This window comes from Falco rusticolus, chromosome 11 (genome assembly GCF_015220075.1).
Source record: "Falco rusticolus isolate bFalRus1 chromosome 11, bFalRus1.pri, whole genome shotgun sequence".
Classification (NCBI taxonomy): domain Eukaryota; kingdom Metazoa; phylum Chordata; class Aves; order Falconiformes; family Falconidae; genus Falco; species Falco rusticolus.
The window spans coordinates 13,558,036-13,580,317 of record NC_051197.1 but is presented as its reverse complement, the minus strand read 5'-3'; the positions used below and the strand labels follow the sequence as shown (position 1 = coordinate 13,580,317).

Genomic DNA, 22,282 nt, shown 5'->3' with positions numbered 1-22,282 from the left:
TATCCATAGCCTTCTATGGGAATCCTGGTGGTCCTGCTTTTTAATGTTAGTTTCTCCAGCATGTCTGGTTAAAGAAACATGGCCCGCTTCATCATTGCCAAGCGCATGTTCTGCCCGATTAAATTTGTATGGCAATTTTTTGTCCAAGTCCAGAACCATAGTATTGAGTCCCCAATCAGCTTCCACTCAACTGTGAATGCAAAGGCAGTATAATCCTGTTCCCTATGTTTATTTGTAAAAAGAAGAGAGTGAGTGATTTCTTGGTTGTTTAAAGGGGGTGTTGAAACCCAATTTTTGGAAGCGTGTGAGGGGCTATAAATCTAAGGGAATGTACTGCTTAAGCACTGTGGGGCTGAAAGCTGCAGAAATATGGCAGGGTTTTTGCACATCTCATTCAGAAGCATCTGTCTTGTCTCCTGTATGGCCTTTGAAGCATAGGCGCCCTAGGCACTACCTTAGAAATTCTTTCACTAGTTCTGCCCTTACCAGAGAACTTATATCTTCTCTGCATCCATCTGTCATCACTATTAAGGTCAAAATAGGTGACACTTTTAGAAATACTGCAAAAACTGCAGCATGGCTGGAGATTTCTGTTGTTCAGTAGCCTAATTCATTTCTTATCCATACCCAAGAGTTTGGAAATGAATCTCAAAAAGCCAGCAATGTTTTAGGCTGAGGTAAAGAGTAAGATGTTGGAGAAGACCTAGAGAGAGCACGTATTTTTTCCTGTTTGCAGCAATTTTTCTTGGATTTGAGTGTTTCTCTCTTTCCTCCTCTACCTGTTTTTCTTTCTTTGCTGTAAAACTTCATTCGAAATATTGATGACTTAAAAAAAATAATCCACCAAACCAACCTAAAAATCATATCTTAAAAATGAACAGAATCATTTAGGTTGGAAAGGACCTTTAAGGTAGAGTCCAACCATTGACCTCACACTGCCAAGTCCGCCTATGCCTAAGCGCCATATCCACGTGTTTTTAAATTCCTTTTTAAATAGCAGTACAGTTTAATTTATAACTCTGTGCCTGGGTCTCTTGAGTTAGCAGCATTCTTTACAGGATATGGAGCTTTCCTTTTGTAGCATTGTTTGGAAGAACACAAAGATCACAGTCAAGGAGAAACTGTGTCTAAGACAGGGTTATCCAAGGAAAGAACTAACTTCACTTTGTTCCAGACATCTCTGGCACATTCTTCCTAGTGCTTACAGTCTCTAGTGACTACTTGTTATTCTATATTTTGACCCAAACCTGACCGTGGCAGGTGAAATACAGATCTTCGGCTGCATGCAAGTTGGAACAGCTTTATAATGTGCTGGCATTTTTTTCTTGGTACTATAAAATGCTGGGTGTTGTGGGTTTTTTTTTTTTTTTGCTTGGTACTATGAAAAAGACAATGTCTGGTGTCAACCCACTTGTGTTCTTCATGAAAATTCCATTAACATGTATTCATACAGTAGTGTATCAGATGTGTAATGGTTTAAAAAATGTTCAGGAGCTCCTCAAATTTAATTAAAAATTGTCATAATGTTTTTAATTTATCTGTCTGACAACGTGCAAACAGGCTGGAATTTCTTCTGTGGAGCTGCATGAAATGATTTAGTGCCCCATAAAAATCTCCAGGTGTTTTATGAAGAGGTCTGCCAGCCTATGTCCAGGCAAGCCTGTATGCTCAAGTCAACTACTATCATGCTCATCTTTGGCCTCACTTAATCCTGTAGATAAATAACAGCTAGCTGCATTTCTGTGTGTGGTATCTTTGTAATAGTGAGGATGTACATAAGGAAATAGGGTATAACCAAGCAAAGTTTCACTTACAATTCCAGGAATTTTCTTAATGTTAGAAGCTATTGTTGTAATTGTGGGATGTGTTGTTTGGGATTCTGTTTGACTGTTATGTGAAAGTAGAATGGCTGAAATGTTTTTGTCTTACTTTTCATAGTCACATTGTCCTGATGCTGGCGGATGATATGGCATGTAATCCCAGAAATCCCAAACCAGCTACTGTGTTTAGTCATAAGAACATGGAGCTGAATGTCTATGGAGATGATGTGGAAGTGGATTACAGAAGCTACGAGGTGACTGGCACTTTAATGAAATTACCGTGTCTTTGTTTTTAGTGTTCATTTAAAGATCTATGCAACATCTGTGAAGTTGTGGTTTTGGGCTGGGCTTTTGTTATCAACTGATAGGTTTAAAACATACACCCTTTCTCTCCCTTGATACTTGGTTTTGTATTTGAAGTTTACTATAACAAAAATATGTTGTGTGTTGGCTATTTTATATAATGGCATTTCCACGGTTAAAAGAATATATGGAACTCCTTGTATGTCTTAGGAATACAGACATATTACTGAAATTTCTCTTCTTTGGACATGGCTGTTCAGTGTCTCATCTTCCAAACATTTAACACCATTGTGAAAAGTTTGGCATTTAACTGAAATGTTTATTAGGAAGACCTACTTAAATTTCTAACCTTAAACGTATGCTTTTATCAAAACAAAACAAAAGCCATAACCTAATCATTACTGAAATTACTATATAGAAATCTGTATCACCTTTTCATTTTTGTGTAGTATTCCTTCAAAAAGACAGGGTCTTTACCAGTTGGTCTTAAATTGGGCATCAATTGCATGTTTTAATAGTGCTATATAATCATTAATAAAAGTTTATAGGAGCATATTTAAGTATATGGAAAATGTTTTATTTCTCTGAATCTTTGCATAAAGAAGTGAAGATACAACACTGAAATAGAGGAACATTCCTTTTATCACGTTTTTTCCTGAGTATGGATTTGTTGTTAATGTTTGAGCTGTGTACATGTGCATGAAGAGGAAGTGGTGTTTCATAGGATGTTTTACAGTTACCATCCAGATGGGTCTTACCTGATTACTCAGACTTACGTAACCAAAATTGATCTTGTTTTTCCTTTCCTGAGTTGCAAAGGAAATTTAAACTTTTATTTTTCCATGGTAACACACACTAATGTTGGAGCATTTTGTGAGTACGTGAGCAGCTTTGTCAGAATAAAGCTATACACTGACAGGTTTTCAGATCAATGACAATGTGTTTAGAAATTGTAACGGTAGTAGACTTACTGGCTTTAATAAAGCAACAGGGTGATGTTAATGGAATAAAGTAAAAGGTAGCATGCGATCGTGAACCTGCACTAAAACCTTAAGCAGAAAATGTCCGTTTGTGCAGTTTATACCTTGTAATATTACATCTGGTTAGATACACCACGTATTTTAGTGTTCCATTATTTAATGTATGTAACCCAGACTGTAGTTGTTAATCACTGTTTTTCTCTTTAGAAAACTACTTTATGTTTCTGTTCTTAGGTTACTGTTGAAAATTTCTTGCGTGTGTTAACAGGAAGAATCCCACCAAGCACACCGCGATCTAAACGTCTTCTTTCTGATGACAGAAGCAATATTCTGATATATATGACGGGTAATTACAGGTTTCTGTGTACAATTTACTGATGTTTGTAGTTCAGTGGGGTGGGCCTGTTTGAAAGCATGATCCCATCAGGAGTCCAAACAAACAAAAAGATCAACAAAAGGAATTAATATTTTTTTTTCAGCATGTCATACTAATTAAGAAAAAACCTGTAAGGCAGTACTTAGCAAGTATAGTTTCTGTTTTAAATTATGTACATGTACTGTTCTTACTGTACTAATATTTTGTTTTGCTGGAGTCTGTTTGGAGAAAGAGAATTGTGTTTGCCTTTTTTTAGCAAAATGGTCAACTGGGCTAAATATCTTTCTTTAATCTACATGCTTGCCTAACTTGTGATTTTTCTGTCAGGCCATGGTGGAAATGGTTTCCTAAAATTTCAAGATTCTGAAGAAATAACAAATGTAGAACTTGCTGATGCCTTTGAACAAATGTGGCAGAAAAGAAGGTAAGAAAAAAAGCATTATTTTGAGATTAAATGCTGTATTTCTCAAGCTTACCTGAAGCCTTACTGGTAGGTCTTGCTTACCTTCAGCAGTGATACTGTCTGTTGTCCATAAAATTGTGTACAAGTTTGCATTCAGAAGTAAGAGGTTTAGGTTTTTTCAGCTTCCTGCAGTTACAGCTGCTCAAATATATTGCTTTGACTAAACTTGCATCTTACAATCAATCAGGGTGAAAGCTTCTGTTCCTTAGGTTCCTGGCAGCTGTCCTGGTAACTAAAAAAACATGTATGTGTATATGTTGGTTAAAGAGAGACGGTTAAGTAGGCTGTTTTATTTCTTTCAGGTACAATGAATTGTTGTTTATTATTGATACTTGTCAAGGAGCATCCATGTATGAACGATTTTATTCACCTAATATAATGGCCTTGGCTAGCAGCCAAGTAGGAGAGGATTCTTTATCAGTAAGTAGATTTCTGTGATCCTGAAGACAGTTTTCAGAATGCCAGAGTTAAAAGCACAGGTTCTATTGACTTTTAGCTAAAAATTTCCCTTCTGATTGCTGAATGTGTAAGGTATTTAGTTACAAAGTATGGTTTTGACAAAACCTGTAAGTGTACTTTTCTGGATTGTTTTTGCGCGCTGTCCCAAAGAACCAGGCTAATGATGGATTTCTGTGCTTGCTGGCCAAAATATACATTGCTTAGGATAGGAAGAAATTTTATGGGAAGACTGCTTAGAGATATGTGTGGTGAATACTGAATCTAGGACTTCTTACACTTGATACACCAAAAAAAAAAAAACCCCACTAGCTTTTACCTGCTGTAATTATATCCCAGCTGAATTACAGAAGGAGTGATAGGAGAGAGATCCTAGCCAGATCAAAACCAGCAGGTCAGGATTACTTGAACCTGTGCAGTACTGTAAGATAAGCTGTCTCTCCCAGCCCTGTTTTTCAAGCCCTAAAAAGCCCAGGGCAGCCCACAAATCTGTACTGGAGTGGTAAGAAGGAGGAGTTCCTTCTGGCAAACATAATTACCAGGATATAGTCTAGAAAAATGAAGATACTGAATTATTCAGCTTGTCAACAGTATGTTTCTTCATGGCTGGTTATTTTCTTTGCATAGTTTGCCTAAGAACAAAACCCCATTATGCTTAAGTTTTGTAACATTCTATTCCCTTTCCTAAATACTGAGTTCTGTCCTGCAAATGCCCAATAACTGCTGTGTGTTGTTTTTAAGCATCAACCTGATCTTGGGATTGGAGTTCATCTTATGGACAGATACACATTCTATGTGCTAGAGTTCTTGGAAGAAATTCATCCAGCCAGTCAGACAAATATGAATGACCTAGTAAGTAGAATACTCAGCATTCATGAATATGCTAATGACTTAACAGTTTGAAAACTAATTTATTTTGTCTGTAGGGTTCTCCAAATGCTTTTTGTTCTCCTGCGGTTTCTTTTGGAAGCAGCTTTGGGGGGAAGGGTCTTTTTGCCATTATTAAATTTGTCATAGTGTAACGCTTCAAGGATTGTCCTCAGTGTGAAAGTGGTTTGCTGGCTACAGAAAAAATTAATCAAAATTAGCCAGATTTTTTTTTAATTCATTGAAAAATGGATAAAGTACTCATTAAACGTTGCATTTCAATAGAATGAAATATTTGTATGTGAAAAATTATAGGAAGTTTCTAAAATCAGCTTCATGGATAACAGCTGCTTTGCAGATATGGAAAGGCAGCTATTGATACTGTGTTGCAAAGGTGATTAAACAGTTAAAATTCTAGCCATGCACTCGCAAATGCCTGCAGAGAGTAATTTCTCTGTATATCTGCATAGATTGCAGAGCAAGATATGTCCGAATCCATCAGTGTTTGGTGTTAATTATATCTTAGGTAAATATTAATTGTAGCTTTCAGGTATGAGACAGGAGAAAAAACCCCACAAACCAACCGTATAACCTATGACAAAATTTATGAAAATGCCTCTGTAACTGTTAGATGTATACACTGGTGACATGACATTAAAAATAACCATATTTTATTTACTCTGTTAACCCTTTATACCTGTCCCAGTACTAGTTTCATTGTAGTAATACATTATGCTTTGGTGCCTTGTAGCTGTAAATCCTGACATGCTGTGTCAGTGGTCTAAGAGCCACCACTTACAAAACACATTGTCTTTGATTCATTTCTGTAAAAGGAGCAGCTGCTCAAAAGTTTTATGCCACCCTCTGTCTACAGAGGATGGTGTTAGCCTGGCTGCTAGATGTGTAGTAGCATTCCCTCTTAACAGCCCACACTTGACAGATTTTATGTTGATACAGAATTGATTCAGTGACTAAGATTCAAGATTCTTCTGCTACCATGAGAATGAAATTCTGTCCTTTAATACCTTCTGATCATGGGATACAGATAACTTTAAAACAGCACTTAAGAGCTCTATTCTGTACATCAGAAAATGAATACATGTTTAAAAAGAAGTCATAAAAAATAAACAGTAGTTTCTACTGTATAAGACACCATCTGGGAAGTGGTATAACTGGTCTAGCCAGCTAGATCCTAATCCAATTGTTGTGGAAAGTGTAGAAAACTTGTTAGCTGACTAGGTGCTTTACCTTTTGAGCTCTTTGGAGAAGGTATCTAAACACTCCTTTGCGTTTTTTTTTTTTGCTTATGTGCCAAATACTCAGGAGGATCCGTGGGAAGTTCTCATACTGGTAAATTCCTTACATCATATAAGTCATTTTGTTGTGCATCCATCTGCTTATTGTTGCTCTGGGAAGGGAATGGACTCAAATATATCATGATTTGTGATGGTCACGTACTGACTCATAATATGCACATACTTCAGCAAATGTGACCACTTGATCTTGAGTTGGTGCTTTTCAGGGCCTCATCTAAGAGTTCCAAAATGATGTATGGTTAGTCCATGGTAAGGTTATAAGCCCATTTATTTGCCAACAGTTACAGGGGATACTTTGGCACTGGAAAGGCACTGTTTTGTGCTGGTTTAAGAACAAAGACCTACTGCTTGTCCAAGTCCAATATTTGTAAAATTAATGCTTTCCAAACTCAAGATAACATATTAAGTGGCTCACTAACTAGCTTTAAAATTATTAGGTAATCTTTGGGTTTCTTTTTTAATTTATCTTCTGATGCGTCAGATGTCTGCTCTTTTGGAAGTACTCTGTATTTTTTACACTGCTTCTATCCCATCACCTCTGTACTATTCTCCAATCACTCTTAAAACAGCTTCTTTTCACATGCACCTAAGATTTGGATATTGCATTCCTGCAAAGAATGAGACATCTTTTTTTCAAAATCCACTCCACCTACTCCCCAAGTGCTCCATCTGTGTTGCTAAGGGATAGCATAAAGCTGTGCAAATGTCTGACTTCCAGTCTGATCACAATTCCAAAAAAGTAAAGACTAAATTGAAACGTTGAATTGAATTTGAACTTTTTAAATAAGATTCAAATAGATTTCTAAATGAGATATCATTTGTCATAAAATAGCTAAAAATGTTATTACAAAAGTTGAAAAAAGTTCCCATTTTGGGGAACTGTTTACCTTTATTTAAATAGTATATTATTGTAAACAAATTTTGAAAAATCAGCACATGAACAAATGTGTTTCATTTAGCCAGCATTTGCCTTTTTTTGCCAAAAGACCTCAGGTATTGGTGTTAGTGTGCTGTGGTGTTATTGCTTTGTAGTCCTTCCTTTCTTACACTGGTACTGGATAGGTAGATTTTTAATACTGAGGTCTTCTAAGTGCCATTGCGCACTTCTGTCCAAGATTCATGGTAACATCTTATGGTAGTAAATTGTTGTGGGACAGGTTAGAAATAACTGGGTGCAGTATCAATTTCCCACTTCTAGTGCTGATGCAGTTGTTTTGGGACATTCGTGCTCTCCTGGAAGCTTGGAAGAGACTTAACTGTATAACTGCAGCATAGGTTTATGTACCAAATAGCAGGATTAAAATAAATACTTAGCTATTACAGCTTACTTCAGAGAGTTAGTTTTTATGTTTGTGCCCTTAGTTGGAGTAGAGTTGAAGAAAATTGATTGCATTTTGGTGAAACTGAAACTTAAGCACTGACAAGTGGCTTTGTATGGGAAGCATGATGCTGATGAGTCTAATTCGTTTTCACTTCACAGGGAGGATAACAGAAAGATTTGTTATGCCCCTATCATTTCTTTAGCAGCTGTGTGATACTCTTGCCAACAAGGAAGTTGGGAATCATTAAAAAGAGCTCCGTGGTTCTGTGTGCTTGTGTGCTTCAGTTAAGGTAAAGGTGAAAGTGAGCTGAACCAGCAGCTTAATGCTATATGCTTAGACAAAAAAGACAAACATGAAAGGGAAACTGTAATGGAGCAGAAGGGAGGAACGGGGAGATAGAGTCTGTCCTCTAAGAAGAAAAGCCAGGGAAACTTTTTGAATGTAGGGTTCTGTTGTCCTAAGAGAAGGAGCCACACAACCCATGCATTTCATGTCAAGACGGAGCACAGAATTTCTGCTTGGAAGTGTGGACTGAAACTTGCAGATTTTGTTAGTCGTAATCTGGGATAATTGAGGTTGCATCTGCTTGGAGCTAGTTAGGACCAAACCACAGGTCCTAAGAATGCAGCCTTCTAAGAGCTGACCCATGATGTGATTAGGTATATGAGCTCTAGATCCAGTGACTGATGGATCTGCTTGTGAAAATCACTTGGACAATTTAAGATTAAGGAAGATAAGCACCCATGTGGAGAGCTTCCTTCGTAGTCTTATGTATTAATCTGTTCTGTTAAATGTTCTATGTTGCTGCAATATACCCGGACTTGCGTAACCTACGCTGTTACGAAGTGGTCTGTGGCTGCCTGTGAGACAGTTGAATGAACAGCAACATTTGCTTACGGAACTGTCCCGAGCACTGTAGAGCTAGCTGCACTATGTTGCAGGGTTGTGTGTCTAGCTGCTGTGTTTAGTAGGGTTGAGTATTGGGTTCTGAAGTGCCTTCTAATGATCAAGACATGAACTCACTTTTCAGGCTCATCAAGGAGGCTAGAGAGGATGAGGCCTTGGGCTGCATTTCGTGGCACTTTAAGCTATGTAGCATTATTAATAAAAATACAGACAAATTATTATTTATTATATTACATTGTGTCATACAAGATCCCTTGAAATAAGGAATCTCTTCATATGGGAAGTTAATTAGAGACTTCTGTGGCAAGTGTGGTAGGACTTGTGCAAAATAGCATTGTGTCCAAAATGCATTGGTTTTGCCTTGAGTATCTGCTGGTTACAGGACAATATTGTTATTTAATAGGCATGCTGTCTTGTCAGATACTTTAAATGCTACAACGAATTTGTCACTGTTACATTGTCTTATTCTCTGCAAATGTACCTTTATACAGAATTGAGTCAGTTGAAAACAGTTTGTTAGTATTGTTGCAGGCATTGCAGTGTATGCTGGACATAGGGGATCCGATATGTACACAAAATACATGGATAAAATAAATAATACAGTATATAGCTAATTTTTAGGTTTTACAGGATGTCTCTGTGAACTTAATGTACATAAAACACCTTTGATATTTGAAGATCCTAATTCTGCATTGATTTGCAGGCTATAAACTGGAAATAAGGCTAAGATGTTTTTCTTTTTGATCAAAATGTTAGTTCTTGCGTTCTTGTGAAGCCTTTAATATTACCTGTTTATCAAGGCTTGTTTAATCTTTAATGCCTCCCTTTGGTAAATACGAAGAATTTATACCCACTTCTGCTTTTTGGAAGGTTATAGCAGCATTGCTGCATCTATATTCAGAAATACATTTGTGCATTTAATCAGATGTAACTGATGGTTGGTTTTCACAGAAGCATTTCTGAACTCAAATGGCATAATTGTGAAATAAAGGTTTTCTGAAAAGCATAATTAAGATGTTTATGCCTTTTAATGTTTTGTTCAATCATTTGTTTCAGCTGTGGAGCTTGTACTGAATTTAATGCAAGTTCTGCGTGGTATTTAGTTTTATAGTGATTTCATTCTGGAAGGTGTATGTAGGGACTGTTGATGGATGTGGGACAGGATATGATTATCCATCTTGGTTTCTAGTTTCAGGTCTGTCCAAAAAGTTTGTGCGTTTCCACGCCTGGGCACCGAACTGATCTGTTTCAGCGAGACCCTCAAAATGTTCTGATAACAGACTTCTTTGGCAGTGTGAGGAAGGTGGAAATTACGACAGAGACAATTTCTTTGGACCGTGACTTAGCTGGTTTTGAAAGCAAGTAAGTAGTCATTATTTAGACTTGATTTGTATAGCTCTGTGCCACAGAAACAAAATAGTCCATAACTGTCAAGGAAAGAAGAAATCTGATTTCCTGTAATTTTTTACAGAGAATCAGGGAGTTAGTTAGCAGGGACCTGCTACTGTGTTTAAAGTTGGGGTTTGTCAGCTGAAAACTTTGTTTAAATATGCTCACCCCTTTATTCAGGCTTGTAAACAAATGCTGCTAAAGACCAAGGTGTGGATGTCAACAACAACAAAAAAATTAGTCTAAAATTTACTTTCTTACTTAACATTTCTTCTTTAATGTGCAGAAACATTTTGTTACTGTAAATTCCTGCTTGTAATAGTTTACTCCCTCGGATAAGCTTAGAGTATAAGCCATCAGTTAGTTGTTTCATAACAACTAGCCTTTTAATAAATGCTTTGTTTCTGTTCTGTGAATTCTCTGGCTTTTGACATTTAACTGTCCGGAGAATTTCTGTTGCTGAGATGCAGCGATTCATTTGAGTAAAATTGCTGGTGCAGGTTCATCAATAGAAGTTGTAACAGTTTCCATTACTTTGTGGTTGAAGAAAGAATTACAAACTTCTTTATATTTTTGGTATTCTGTTGCCACCTATTGGGAACATGTAAAGGAAGATGTGCTTGTTCTGTAGAATTTATTTGTCATTGTACTTCCATTTCTGTTGCATCTTTTATGTTTCGTGATACTGTCCTCTGGCGGGGGGATGGAAGATTGAAATAGTCTGCTATACCAGGGATGAAATATTTTTCAATCCATACATTTATTGAAATTATTGTCTACCTTGTTTCCTGTTGCTAAAACCAAAGAACAAGTTAGTGGATAGCAGTTTTATTAATTTTAAAAATAACAGTAACTCTGGTTCTCATAATTATCCTACATGGTTTAGTGTATTTCATGTATTTTATTTTCATACTGTATTTTTATCTGCATCGTGCACATTAGTACTAACCATATATAGCTTAAGCTAATTTTGTGAATCCTTAGTTTAGAACAGTATTTAGTGACACTAAATGTGTTTTTTCTCTGAAGAATAAAAAAAGCCTTTGGCAAATAACAGATGTTTTACCAGTCAAAAACTATGATGAAAACTGACCTATGTGGGATTTAATTTGTGGATGATAAAAAGGAGAACTAGACTTCGGATGACTTCACTGTTCTGAAACAGGAAATGACCGGTTGGGATTTTTAGCTTTTATTTTTGAGTTACTTTGGTGTCAATCCGATATATGAAGGTTTTTTAGATATCTGACACCCTACTGAATTTGACACATGGAAGCAGTGTTGAGAAACGGGCATTCGTGCACAGAGAGGAGTATTATCCTGGTGAAATGTTCTGATATTTAATGAAAGCTGTATTGCATTATAACGGCAATTCCCGTTAAGTCTGTGAAATTGGAAGGGATGGGAACATGCTGGTTTAATAGCTAAATCCAATTCTTCTTTAGCTTGAGAGAGTTTGAGAATGTGTATGCCTAGGAACAGAAGGACACAGCAGCAGCTTATGGAGCACTGCCTCGTGTCTGTAAACATGTGTGATCGTTTTCAAATGGTCTTGTGTAAAAAGAGTAAGTTACTCATTGCACTATATTCAGATACAATTTTCCAACAAAGTACTTCATTTCTCAGTTCTTTGTTAGCACTTTGGAAGAGTTTATAGAGAATGTGTTCTTAATGGAGAAGAAGTATGGACTTTGTAAGAGTGCTGGAAAATTGTAGCATAGCAGTATGGATAGTGATGTGGAGTGCTTAATAAATTCCTTAAACAGAATTCTGAAGTCAGTACCTCTTGCTATGACAGATCTGTTTCACTACAACAAATTTAAGGATTATAGCTTGAAGCAAATTTATTAATTAAAAATGTTAACGATTTTTAAAAATGCAGTTTTGGAGGGTCTGCTCTGCAAGAACTCGTTACTCTGATTTTATTTAAAGAATATTATAAATGTTACACACGTCTTTTCTGAGGGTGTTAAGAAGTCAGAACACTTCACAAATTATGTGGTTTTTGAATAGATACTACCCAAATTGTTCCATATTAATGTAAGAATGACCCTTGAATGAAAGCATGTAAGTGCGTATTGTTAACCTGCTCAGTTAAACCATTCTGTGCCTTTTGGCAGTGTGACGGCCGTTGACACCCCAGATTGCACTCCATGTAAAACTGCTAGGGAAGATGGGCTAGCACAGCCTGGTTTATTTTTTTTGGCATCATTGGGAGAGATCTAAACCAAGCTGCTTATTTGTGACTAATTTGTCAGGATTTTTAATAATTTCTATTTTTGTTCATGCCTAATACTGTTTTAAAAGCCTTTGTGAAGAGGAAAAAACTCATGTAGAATTGTACTTGTGCCTCCTAAGGGCTCGCAAGAAGTGTTTACCAGGAAGTATCTGATAGATCACAAGTATATACCACTGATACAAATTTTGATGTATGATATTGGTCACTGAGTGTGGAGATCTTTTTTTATTCTGACAAAATCTGTGCAGAATCTTAAGTCTTTTCCTTTTTTTCTGTATTATCTTCCAGTTACTTTCTTTTCCTAAAAGCTAATACGCAGAGGTTTTATTGGTTTAATATTTGATATGGTCTCTTGGCTTCATTCCTTTATCAATCATTTTTTCTTTGTTTTATTCTTCCTTCAGTGTTGACTTGATCCCTTTTTTTCCCCCCTTTTACATACTGGTGGCAGTAGAATGCTTCAGAATCATGTTACGGAGCATAACCAGAAAATGAAATACAGACCTCAACTCTTGCGATGCAGTCTTAAGTAGCCCACATTAGATCTGATTTGTTTGTTTTAAAGTTACAGGTGTCATATGTGCAGATAGGGGCATTAAAAAACAGATTAACGAGGCAATAAGCCACCGAATACACAGATAATGGGTAAAGAAGATGCTATCATATGAGATGTGAACAAATGTTGGGATCTGAACATGTATTGGGATAGTACTGCTGCTGGCAGACTGTTAAAGTTTTCATCTAACCCACTGCTGTGACTTTGCCAAATCTTTTCAATAGAAGTTTGTTCTTTTGTTACACAATTGCTTAGCAATTACTTTATAATATGGATCCACTCCCAAGCTCAGCATGAGCTGTAGCTGTGCCACCAGATCAGAACTGGCAGTTTCACGTTGAGCACAAGCCATGCTTGATGAGTGAGGCCTTTGAAGTTACCTTTGGCTTGGGCTGAGACTCCTGCAAACAACAACTACTAATTAACCAAAAGAAAAGGTTTTCTTTCTATCCACATAGTGGTAGGTGAATAATTGTGAGTAAAAGGCTTAAAAAATAAAAAGAATCCTCTGCTGTTTCCTGTCTTCATAGCAGTTTCAATCTAAGCTATATTCACTTCAGAGGGCTCATTCTGAAGCTACTGCAGCTGTGACTGGCTTTGTAGCTGCCAATTTTAGCAGAAAATCTGACAGTCTAGGGGTTCTGGGGCATCACCTGATTATATTTTGTCTAAATCCCAGTGCAACAGCAAAAAGTACAGATTCAGGAGTAGAAGAAATCGTGCATCTTTGGAGAAGGAGCCTTGCACATCTAACAAATGAGGAGTGTGTCTCTTAAAGTTGGATTCTAACTCTACAGCCAGTTGGAACACTCTCTCCTTTTCAGCTCCTTTCATGAGAGAAAGATGTGTGTCGGCAGAAAGGGTTGGTAAAAATGGAGATGAATATTTCTCTTGAGGGTAGTAAGAAGTGAATTAAAGACAATGTCATATAAAACCATCCTAGTTTCATTGCTTTTGAGAGTTGGGCTTCATATTTCGTACTTCTGTTAAGAATTGTAGTACTACTGGCAGTGACCGTTTTCCTAAAAATAAATAAATTGGCCACTTGTGTTAGGAAGGATGTTTGTGTAACAGTGTAATTGTAATTGATTCGTTATGTTAATAGCTAATATTCTCTCAATCTTTCTGTGTTAGTGTCTCTTTTCCATCTCTTTCCTGTCCTTTCTTCTTTTCCACCAGTTATTTTCAGTTTGATGTACTTAATAAGTAAAGCTGCTGTTGTGTGTTCCTGAATCCATGGGGATCGAGTTTGTGAATCAATAGGTAACTTTTGGCTAGTAGATGCTGTTCAGCACAGTGGGCTTTTCTTAAAATAAAAAGGCTGGGTTTGTTGCAAGACCACCGTTCATTTCTTGACCAAATGCCTCTAGCTTTGTAATTGTTGTAAGTTTTATAAATAATTTTTAGGGCCACTTCTGAAAGCTCTTGTTCTCCAAGAAAGTCCCAGTTGTCGTTTGCATCCCTGTTTGCTGTTACGTCAGCGGTAAATTCACATTGGCTTCACACACACACACACGCTTTGTATTTTACACCTATTCTTTATGCGCAGACTGTGACAGATGACGGTTGCTGGGTTCTGGTGGCAGCACCTGCGCTGCCTTGCGGAAAGCGGCTTCGGCTGCCGGTGCGGCACCGCGGGGCCGGGCGGGCGCCGGGGGGGGAGGCTGCGGCGCTGCCCCGCGGCGCTTCCCGGCCGCCGCCGGCAGGTGGCAGCATCGGCACGGGCGAGCGCCGCCGCCGGCTCGGGGCTGTCGGGGGGGAGTGCGGAGGGGGGCTTGGCCGTGGGGGGTCCTGGGGCTCCCCGCCCGTGACCGGTTTGAACTTGCTTCGGATGGGGATGGAAAGGAGGAGCTCAACTTTTCTTGTTTGGTATAAATTTGAGGGGATAATGTGAGATTTTTATTTTTTTCCCCACTTTTCCCACTTGACAGCATCCTTGTGGAGATGTAACGTGTAGAAATAGAAAAAGTACTTACAAATTAGCATGCCTCTACTAATCTGCATTGAATTATCAGTGGGATTATGAAGCCATTAATTCCAGGTAGCATTGTTTTTCCAGAAACATCTTCAGATGGATTTCATCATTCATTTATTATTTTTCTTTAGTAAACATAGTAATGTTACACATATAGTGTGTTTTCCTCTTTTTTTTTTTTTTTTTGTCTTACCGTTAAAACAATGAATTTCTAAATGTGGATTGGATTTTTTGAGTGTATTTTAATAGTCTACAAGAAATTAAAAAAGATGGGTGAACTAATACTTGCTGTTAAATGTTACTGCTATATTTCTTCAAGTGTTTTGTAAATATATTTGGCTTTTCTTTGCTTGCCTAAAGCTAGATCAATATATACATATGCTGTAATACCTGTTAGTGTAGAAGAACTTTTCAAAGCAATGCAAGTAAAATTAAAATGAAGGCTATAGTAGGGAAAAAAATATATAGGGGAGTACAAGTTCACTAACATAATATCAGTATAAAATAGACAAGGATGATTGACAGCATCAAAAGAAACTGCAGGTACAAATTGTGTTGGGAAGCCTTTAAATACACTAAAGTGTTACGGTTAGTAATCCTAGTCCCTGTTTAACAAGATATTTTAAAAAGCAGCTTTGAACAAGATATTGTTTGTTCACTGGAAAGGTTTTTTTTGACCATACTTTTTGCCAGATTTTGATTTTTTTTTGGGAAAAAAAACCCTCAAAAAATCCCACCAACCCCATAAAACACATCCCCCCCCCCCCCCCCCCCAAATAAACAACAACCCACCAAACTGAAAAAACAAAACCCCAATGAGTTTTGTTGCAAAACTGTGGCTCTTGTGTCAGGTTTTCTTTGGTCTTGGCGGTTTATTTTTTCCCCCTTCTTCCTCCACTTGCAGTGAAGTTTTGTGTGACATCCTGCATTTCTTCTACTAGTTCTATGAGAAACCTTCAACTATTAGTACCATGTTGTGCTTCTATTATTTCACATTGTTTTCAGTAGAACAGTACTTTGCTGAATCTGTGTATAGTTATTCCTATGTATAACTTTAATAGGCATTGATACCAAAAGAAATCCCTTGGTCTGTAGAGGCGTTGTGAAGCACATGCAAGTCAGTGGCGGTATTTTTATCAACTTCAGCTTTGAATCAAGTCCAAAAGCCGCATGTTCTTCGTAAATGACTTGCATATGCCAATTGACTTGTGCACTTCATAGTGGTAGGTAATGGACAGGTAATGTCTAAAACTGTTGCATGGCAGATTTAGAACGAGGTCTTAAGTAAATCTTGTAGATTTTAATGTCATCTAGATAGCTGAGAATTTAAGGAAATCATAGGATGATCAATCTAGGTTTTTTATCTCATTTTCCTTTAACCACTACTTTTTATACCTTTCCTATGTAGCACTCTCATTTTGCCTTGTTTCTTCTTCACCCCTTTTCCCTTGTGTGATCTTTACATGCTGTTTTTGCAGTTGAATGGGCTGCTCTGTAATTCTAGGCTTCTGAAGTGCTCGTTAGTCTTTCTAGTGCTCTTTATATGGAGGTCCTGGCTTGATCTTGCTTTGCTGTCCAGGTACTAAATACAAGTTAATGTCTGTTCTTAGAGGTACTTCTGTAGTTGTGTACTGTATGTTACTGCTCAAGAAGACCATGCAGACAGCTGTAGTATTTGTCATAAGTCTGACCAGGAAATATTTTAATGTAATTTTAGTATGTTTTCAGCACTTAGAGATAGTAATAGAATTGTATTGAAATTATCATGCTATTATTTACTTCCTGTAGAGAACTACTGGAACTGCTGTTGATGTTAGTTAGGATACACTTTCTGTGTGATTAAGAAGAAAATTTCTAGGAGGTAGAAAAACTGGTGGTGAAGAGCAAACAGGCAGCTTGAAGTAGTGATTATGGGACTGTTAGGTCTTTGAAATTTAGTGGCCAAGCACACATTAGCATTCCTTATGTGCCAGAAAATAATGTGGGCACACTAAGTATCTGGGACTCAAGCAACATTAACGTGTGGGGTTTTTTTTTTTTAATATGGTATTAAGGCATATGCAAATGCTCTTAAGTCTTGCCCTGTTTTGATACCATAGGAAAGCTTACACTTGTTTTTGAGTACCTGAGGGATTACCTTATGGATGGTCAGAGTTTTCTGCCACTGAAGATTCATGTCTGGTGCAAAGCTGTGGGGGAGAAAGGGGTGTTCTGCCCTCACAACGCATTTATATAACTGATGGCTAAAAGACCGTAACATGATCTCTGTCTGCATTTCACAGCCCTTCCAATAGGAGAGACTTGAGAAATTCTCAAGTCTGGTGTTTGGTGGACCACAGCTCTTGTCATATAGCTATTAAATCTATTACTTAAATAAAAGTCCTTGAAGCCCTGTTGTTGATTTTGGTAATGCATGATGGTCTGGAAGGTAGTAAGATGTCTTTCTGCACTGCTTACTTCTGAAGGCTTTACTAAGAGAAGTTACGCTTCATAGTGAGCATGCTAAGGGCCCTAGTTCTTTAGCAAAAAAAAGATAAATGTGAGTTGTGAGAGGAGAAAAGCTGAACTCCAAAAAAAGCATTGCGTAATTGCTAGGTATCTCTTTTCTATTCAGCTAGCTGTTTGAATGAAGTAGTGCAAATTTCTGGCAACAGAAGAGCAAGGAAGCCACAACTGCATCAAAAGAGGAGAGAAAACTAGAGGTGATTACAGAAGGTGATTCTGATCACATAAGGAAATGGTGTTTACAGATGGCTTGCTGAACACTTTAATATTAAACTTCATAAAATGAGATTGTTTTATGTGCTTGGTCAAAGGTATCAGAAATCTATAGAAACTGTAGGAAGGAAAACAACAGATGCTGAATATGTCTACCAAAGTGCCTGAGCTACTGCAAAGATTATTGTATGAAATCTGTAGGACAACAAAACATTATCTGCGTGGTAAGATTGATCTTTCAGGAAAAGAAAGTTATTCTGTAAACAAAGATCTTAGTGCAAAATGGGTTTTATTCAGCATTTTTGCAGGCAGGAAACCATGATTGCACCAAAGGTTTGTATTGATAAATAACAGGAGCAACAAACAAGAAGTAATGAAGTACAACATTTTGCATCTCCTGATGTGGAAAAAGAGAAAAGTAGGATACAAAGGGGAGTTAGAGGAATAGGTATTCAGGGGCTGGATGTGTTGTAGTGTCTTTTGAATCCTAGTAAGCTTAAGGCAGTGTAGTTAGTATTTAGGGGTTCCTGGGGCTGCAAGGGAATATAGTGGCAACTGTGGATGTTCAGCTTTCATAGAACGGTGACAGCCCATCTCTGTTGTGCCAGTTACTGTGAAAAGCAAAACTCATTGGCCACAACTTTACGTAATATTGAAAAAAGAACGAAAAAGCATGAAAACCCCTGAGTTGTTGGCGTAGAGGTCAGGTCTAACTTGGAACATGAAGACAGGCAGGGTTTCTGTTTTACGAAATTAACTGAAAGTTCCTGCTGTGCATGTGTAGAGACGTGTTCATATTTTGTAATACAACACCAGAATTTATTGCCACTAAAAGCAGTATATTCTTATATCATAAATGGAACATGTTTTCATTGCAAAATGAAATTACTAGGTTTTTATATAACCAAACTATATTTATGTTTCTTATGACTTAGTTCAAGTCATTGGACCTCCAAAAAAATATAGATTGAAACCACCAGTATTGTTTAGGGAATTCCACTTTCACTTTGTACATAGTATATGGAATTAGTGAGAGCACAGCATTACCTGAATAGCATTCTGGTGACTGGTAGGAGTGAGAATTTAGAAGCAGATTTGTAGAGGGAGGGTGTTTCGTGTTGTGGCATGAGTAGTTCAATCCAGTAGTTCCCAAGAGAAGGCAAGACGACAGTGAAGACTAGGATTTCCTTTCCTGTGGTGAAGGGAAGAATAAATGTTGAGTATTGGTATTTGTAGTTGCTTTAGCATAAATTCCTTGAATTATATGATAGCTATTTTAAGTTTCTATTCCTGCTGGTTAAAAAGAAATTGTTGCTGAAGTCTAGCTGACATAGAAATCTGTTCCACTGCGAAGGGAATGGTTGATCAGAAACTGAAACAGTTAACCGTGTTGCACCTTCCTCCTGCCTCTTGTTGCTGCATTTTTGATATTACAGTGATATTTTCTGTGTAATTCTCTGTGTAATTGCTACGTAAAAACCCACAAAAAATCAATTCTGTAGGGACCAGATGCAGAGGAAAAGACTCAATGACATTGGCCGTGTATTGGTACGTTTGTAGACACTGTTTGAGGGATAAGGAAAAATGCTGCTAACCTTTCAGAATAATCTTCAACAGATTATAATCTTTAAATTGATGGTATGCTTTCACTGTTATGTTTCTTATCTCAATATTAAAAAAAATGTTAGATTTTTCAGTGATGAATGATAAATGACAGATGTTCGGATTCAGCTTCAGAAAGTGTGTGGAAGGGTACTTTGTAGCAGTGGGCTGCATCTTGTCCTTGCTCTGCAGAATGTTTGAATTCACATTGAACATGAGGAATCTGAGCAACCCCATCAATTTAACTGTTACTGAAAGTAGGTTTGCTGGCCTGGGACTTGGCATGTTCTTAAGCCAAAGCTGGGCTTGTTTATTCTGCTTAGAAAATCCAAATTGGCTATCAGAGTAAGCCACTAAAATGCATATCCCACATAACATATCCATACCGTAGCTGGTATACGGTATATAGCTGGCCCCATTTGTTAGTTTAACTTGTGCTCCACTGGCATAGCAAAGACTGCTGCCCTCACTGGGAGGGAGATTAACTGCAAGGAGAGAACAGATGGTCTTTCTGCTCCCCACCGAGGACGCTGTATCATGGAGGGGGCAGAGTTAATCTGTGGCTGGGACGTTGTAGCCAGAGTGGCTGGAGGTGTCCTGCTGGGTGGCAGGACTCACTTTTCAGTTTGTGCAGAGCCCATATGGGCTCTTAGAAGGACAGGAGGGCAGGGGCTGCTTGGTGCCAATATGTTTTCCTCATGGCTGCCTTCCTGGAACTGCAGCCCAGGGTGATGGTTCTGCTGGCAGAAGCTTTCCTAAACTAGGGACAAATCTGGCTTGCAGATTATACATCTGAATTTCCTCCTGAGCAGCGTGGCGCTCTGAAAGATAGGAATGGTTAGATTTTCTATGCAATCGGGAAGATTACTTCAGTGTAAACTGTGTGAAAGAAGCAGATAACAGTGTGTTTTTCCTGTAGTTCCACAGGATGTATTTAAATTTGACAGGTGGGGTAGTGAATATGGTATTGTAATTGTATGAAATAATTCAAATGAGATAAAAATCAGAAAGGGTTACTTGTATTCCTGGATGATTTCTGGTCCTGTGTTACCTGCAAGTGAGACATGTTGCCATAGGCATGTTTCAGCTGCTTTAAAATCTCAGTAATATTTTCTGTTTGAAATAGTAGGGCAAAACTTACATCTCTACATATTTAGCAATTTATGGCTCATTTTAGTTTGTGAGAATATAATGAACCCTGTAGTTACTGTAAGGTTTATCTCAATTTAACTGTAACATAATATTTAAACTTCATAGTTCCCTGCTGACTAGTATTTTTTTTCTATTGGTTACTTAAGAGTCTGAACCATGACTTCCCACTAGAATAAAATAGGAATGAAGACTTCTTGCTGTAGGTCTAAATTTTATCTGGGGAATTGGAGCAGAACAGCCACTAAGTGAAACTGCTCTAAATCTCAGCCATAGAGGACGTAACCTCTGTTTCTTCCTTAGCTGTCAAATACTGAATGCCCTAGTTCCTTTTCCCTTTGTGTGTGGTTTCCCTCTGATACAGTTTTTACTAATAGGTACTTTATTACAAAATATTCTGAGCTGACTTCTATCTTATTAGATGTTTAGGAGCTTTTACAAATGTCTCCATAAAAATATATGGTGTATCTGTAAAATGAATAAATCTAGACTCTGCTGTAATGTTTTAAAACTGGAAACTGTGTATGTGCACAGAAAATGTGGTTAGGTGGAAAATTGTCCTTAAAACAGAATATTTCTATGTGGTTTGCAAATCTAATGGCACTACTGAAAAATATTAGACTACATATTAATCTGTGGGTTTATAAAGTAATTTAGGATTGGAGAAAGTATTATTCTAGCTGTGGTAGGTGTTTTACATCAGTGGTTGTTCCAAGTATTTTATAGTGATAATTGTATTTAAGTGATGTGTGTTTGTCTGTTCGGTTACTAATGAGCAAACGTCTAAGCAGCACCATTAAAACAGGTTCCCCAGTTGCTATTCTTGGGGATGCTTCCAGCAGCTGTTGAAAGGTTATGGAGGGGGATGTCCTTCCAGTTTAGTGATGGAATATGGGACAGAAAAAATATATACTGGTGGTGTATGTATTCTGCAAACAGGCGGCTTCTGTTACTGGTCACAAATTTCTTGTTACATTGCACTATCAGGGCTTTATGCAAACAATTTCTTTAACACCATGAGAGAGTATACATGAGTTGTTTGGTAATTATGTGCCAAATGATGACTCTTCTTAAGTTCAGCTAATAGTAAATATAAACCATTTAGAATTACAGTGCAGTTCTTAAAAGATTATCATTGTCACTATATTGAATTTTGTGTACACTTATGTGAGTTTTATGGCTGTTAATAATAGATGGAAGAGATGACTTAGAATAATAGTGATTAATAGTGTGAGATGGAATTTATTTATGGTAGTACAATCGAGTTTTTAGATATCCTAGATAATTGTTTCTAATTGTTTCTTTCCACTTTCTCTGGATGTAAAATGAAGTTCTTTACAAGACGTATTGAGACTGGGGAAGAAAGCTGGGGGGAAGCTCATTTTACATGTCAGTGATTATATCATAAAATGCAGCTATGGAACAGACCTAATCACTATGCAACTGTTGCCTATATCTGGCTGTGAGCATAACAGAAAGCTGTAGTAACTATGGTAAAGATATTAGAAAGGAAATACCACCTACTGAGGAAATCTCAGGATCTTTTAATGTGCCAAGCGAATATGCAACCTGTATGTGGTAACAAACTGAAGTCTCAGTAAAGATAGTGTAATATAAATTGAAACAGGGAATAATTAATGTATTAACGCATTTTGTGCCTACTGTGCTCATCTAGTAATCAGATTATTTTGCTAAATGTAATCAGAATTGTACAAAAGAATAATTACATAATAAAGCTAACTTCACCAGAAATTTGAAAAGAAACAAAATTGCTGAAATGAAGCAAATTGTAGATTATTTATTCTCATTGGTAGTTGTCCTTGTAAAATAAGAGTAGTTTTAAGG

The 22,282-nt window shown here is 37.3% G+C and overlaps 1 protein-coding gene across 1 annotated transcript in view; it reads left to right on the top strand.

Annotated features, from left to right (window-relative positions):
• The window catches only part of PIGK (phosphatidylinositol glycan anchor biosynthesis class K), a 68,889-nt gene that overhangs the window by 4,953 nt on the left and 41,654 nt on the right, over positions 1 to 22,282 (top strand). Inside the window, exons 4-9 of the mRNA XM_037404427.1 lie at positions 1,939 to 2,074; positions 3,338 to 3,449; positions 3,807 to 3,903; positions 4,245 to 4,362; positions 5,140 to 5,250; positions 9,999 to 10,171. Coding sequence (XP_037260324.1) covers positions 1,939 to 2,074; positions 3,338 to 3,449; positions 3,807 to 3,903; positions 4,245 to 4,362; positions 5,140 to 5,250; positions 9,999 to 10,171 — 747 coding nt within the window. The remainder of the gene's footprint in view (positions 1 to 1,938; positions 2,075 to 3,337; positions 3,450 to 3,806; positions 3,904 to 4,244; positions 4,363 to 5,139; positions 5,251 to 9,998; positions 10,172 to 22,282) is intronic.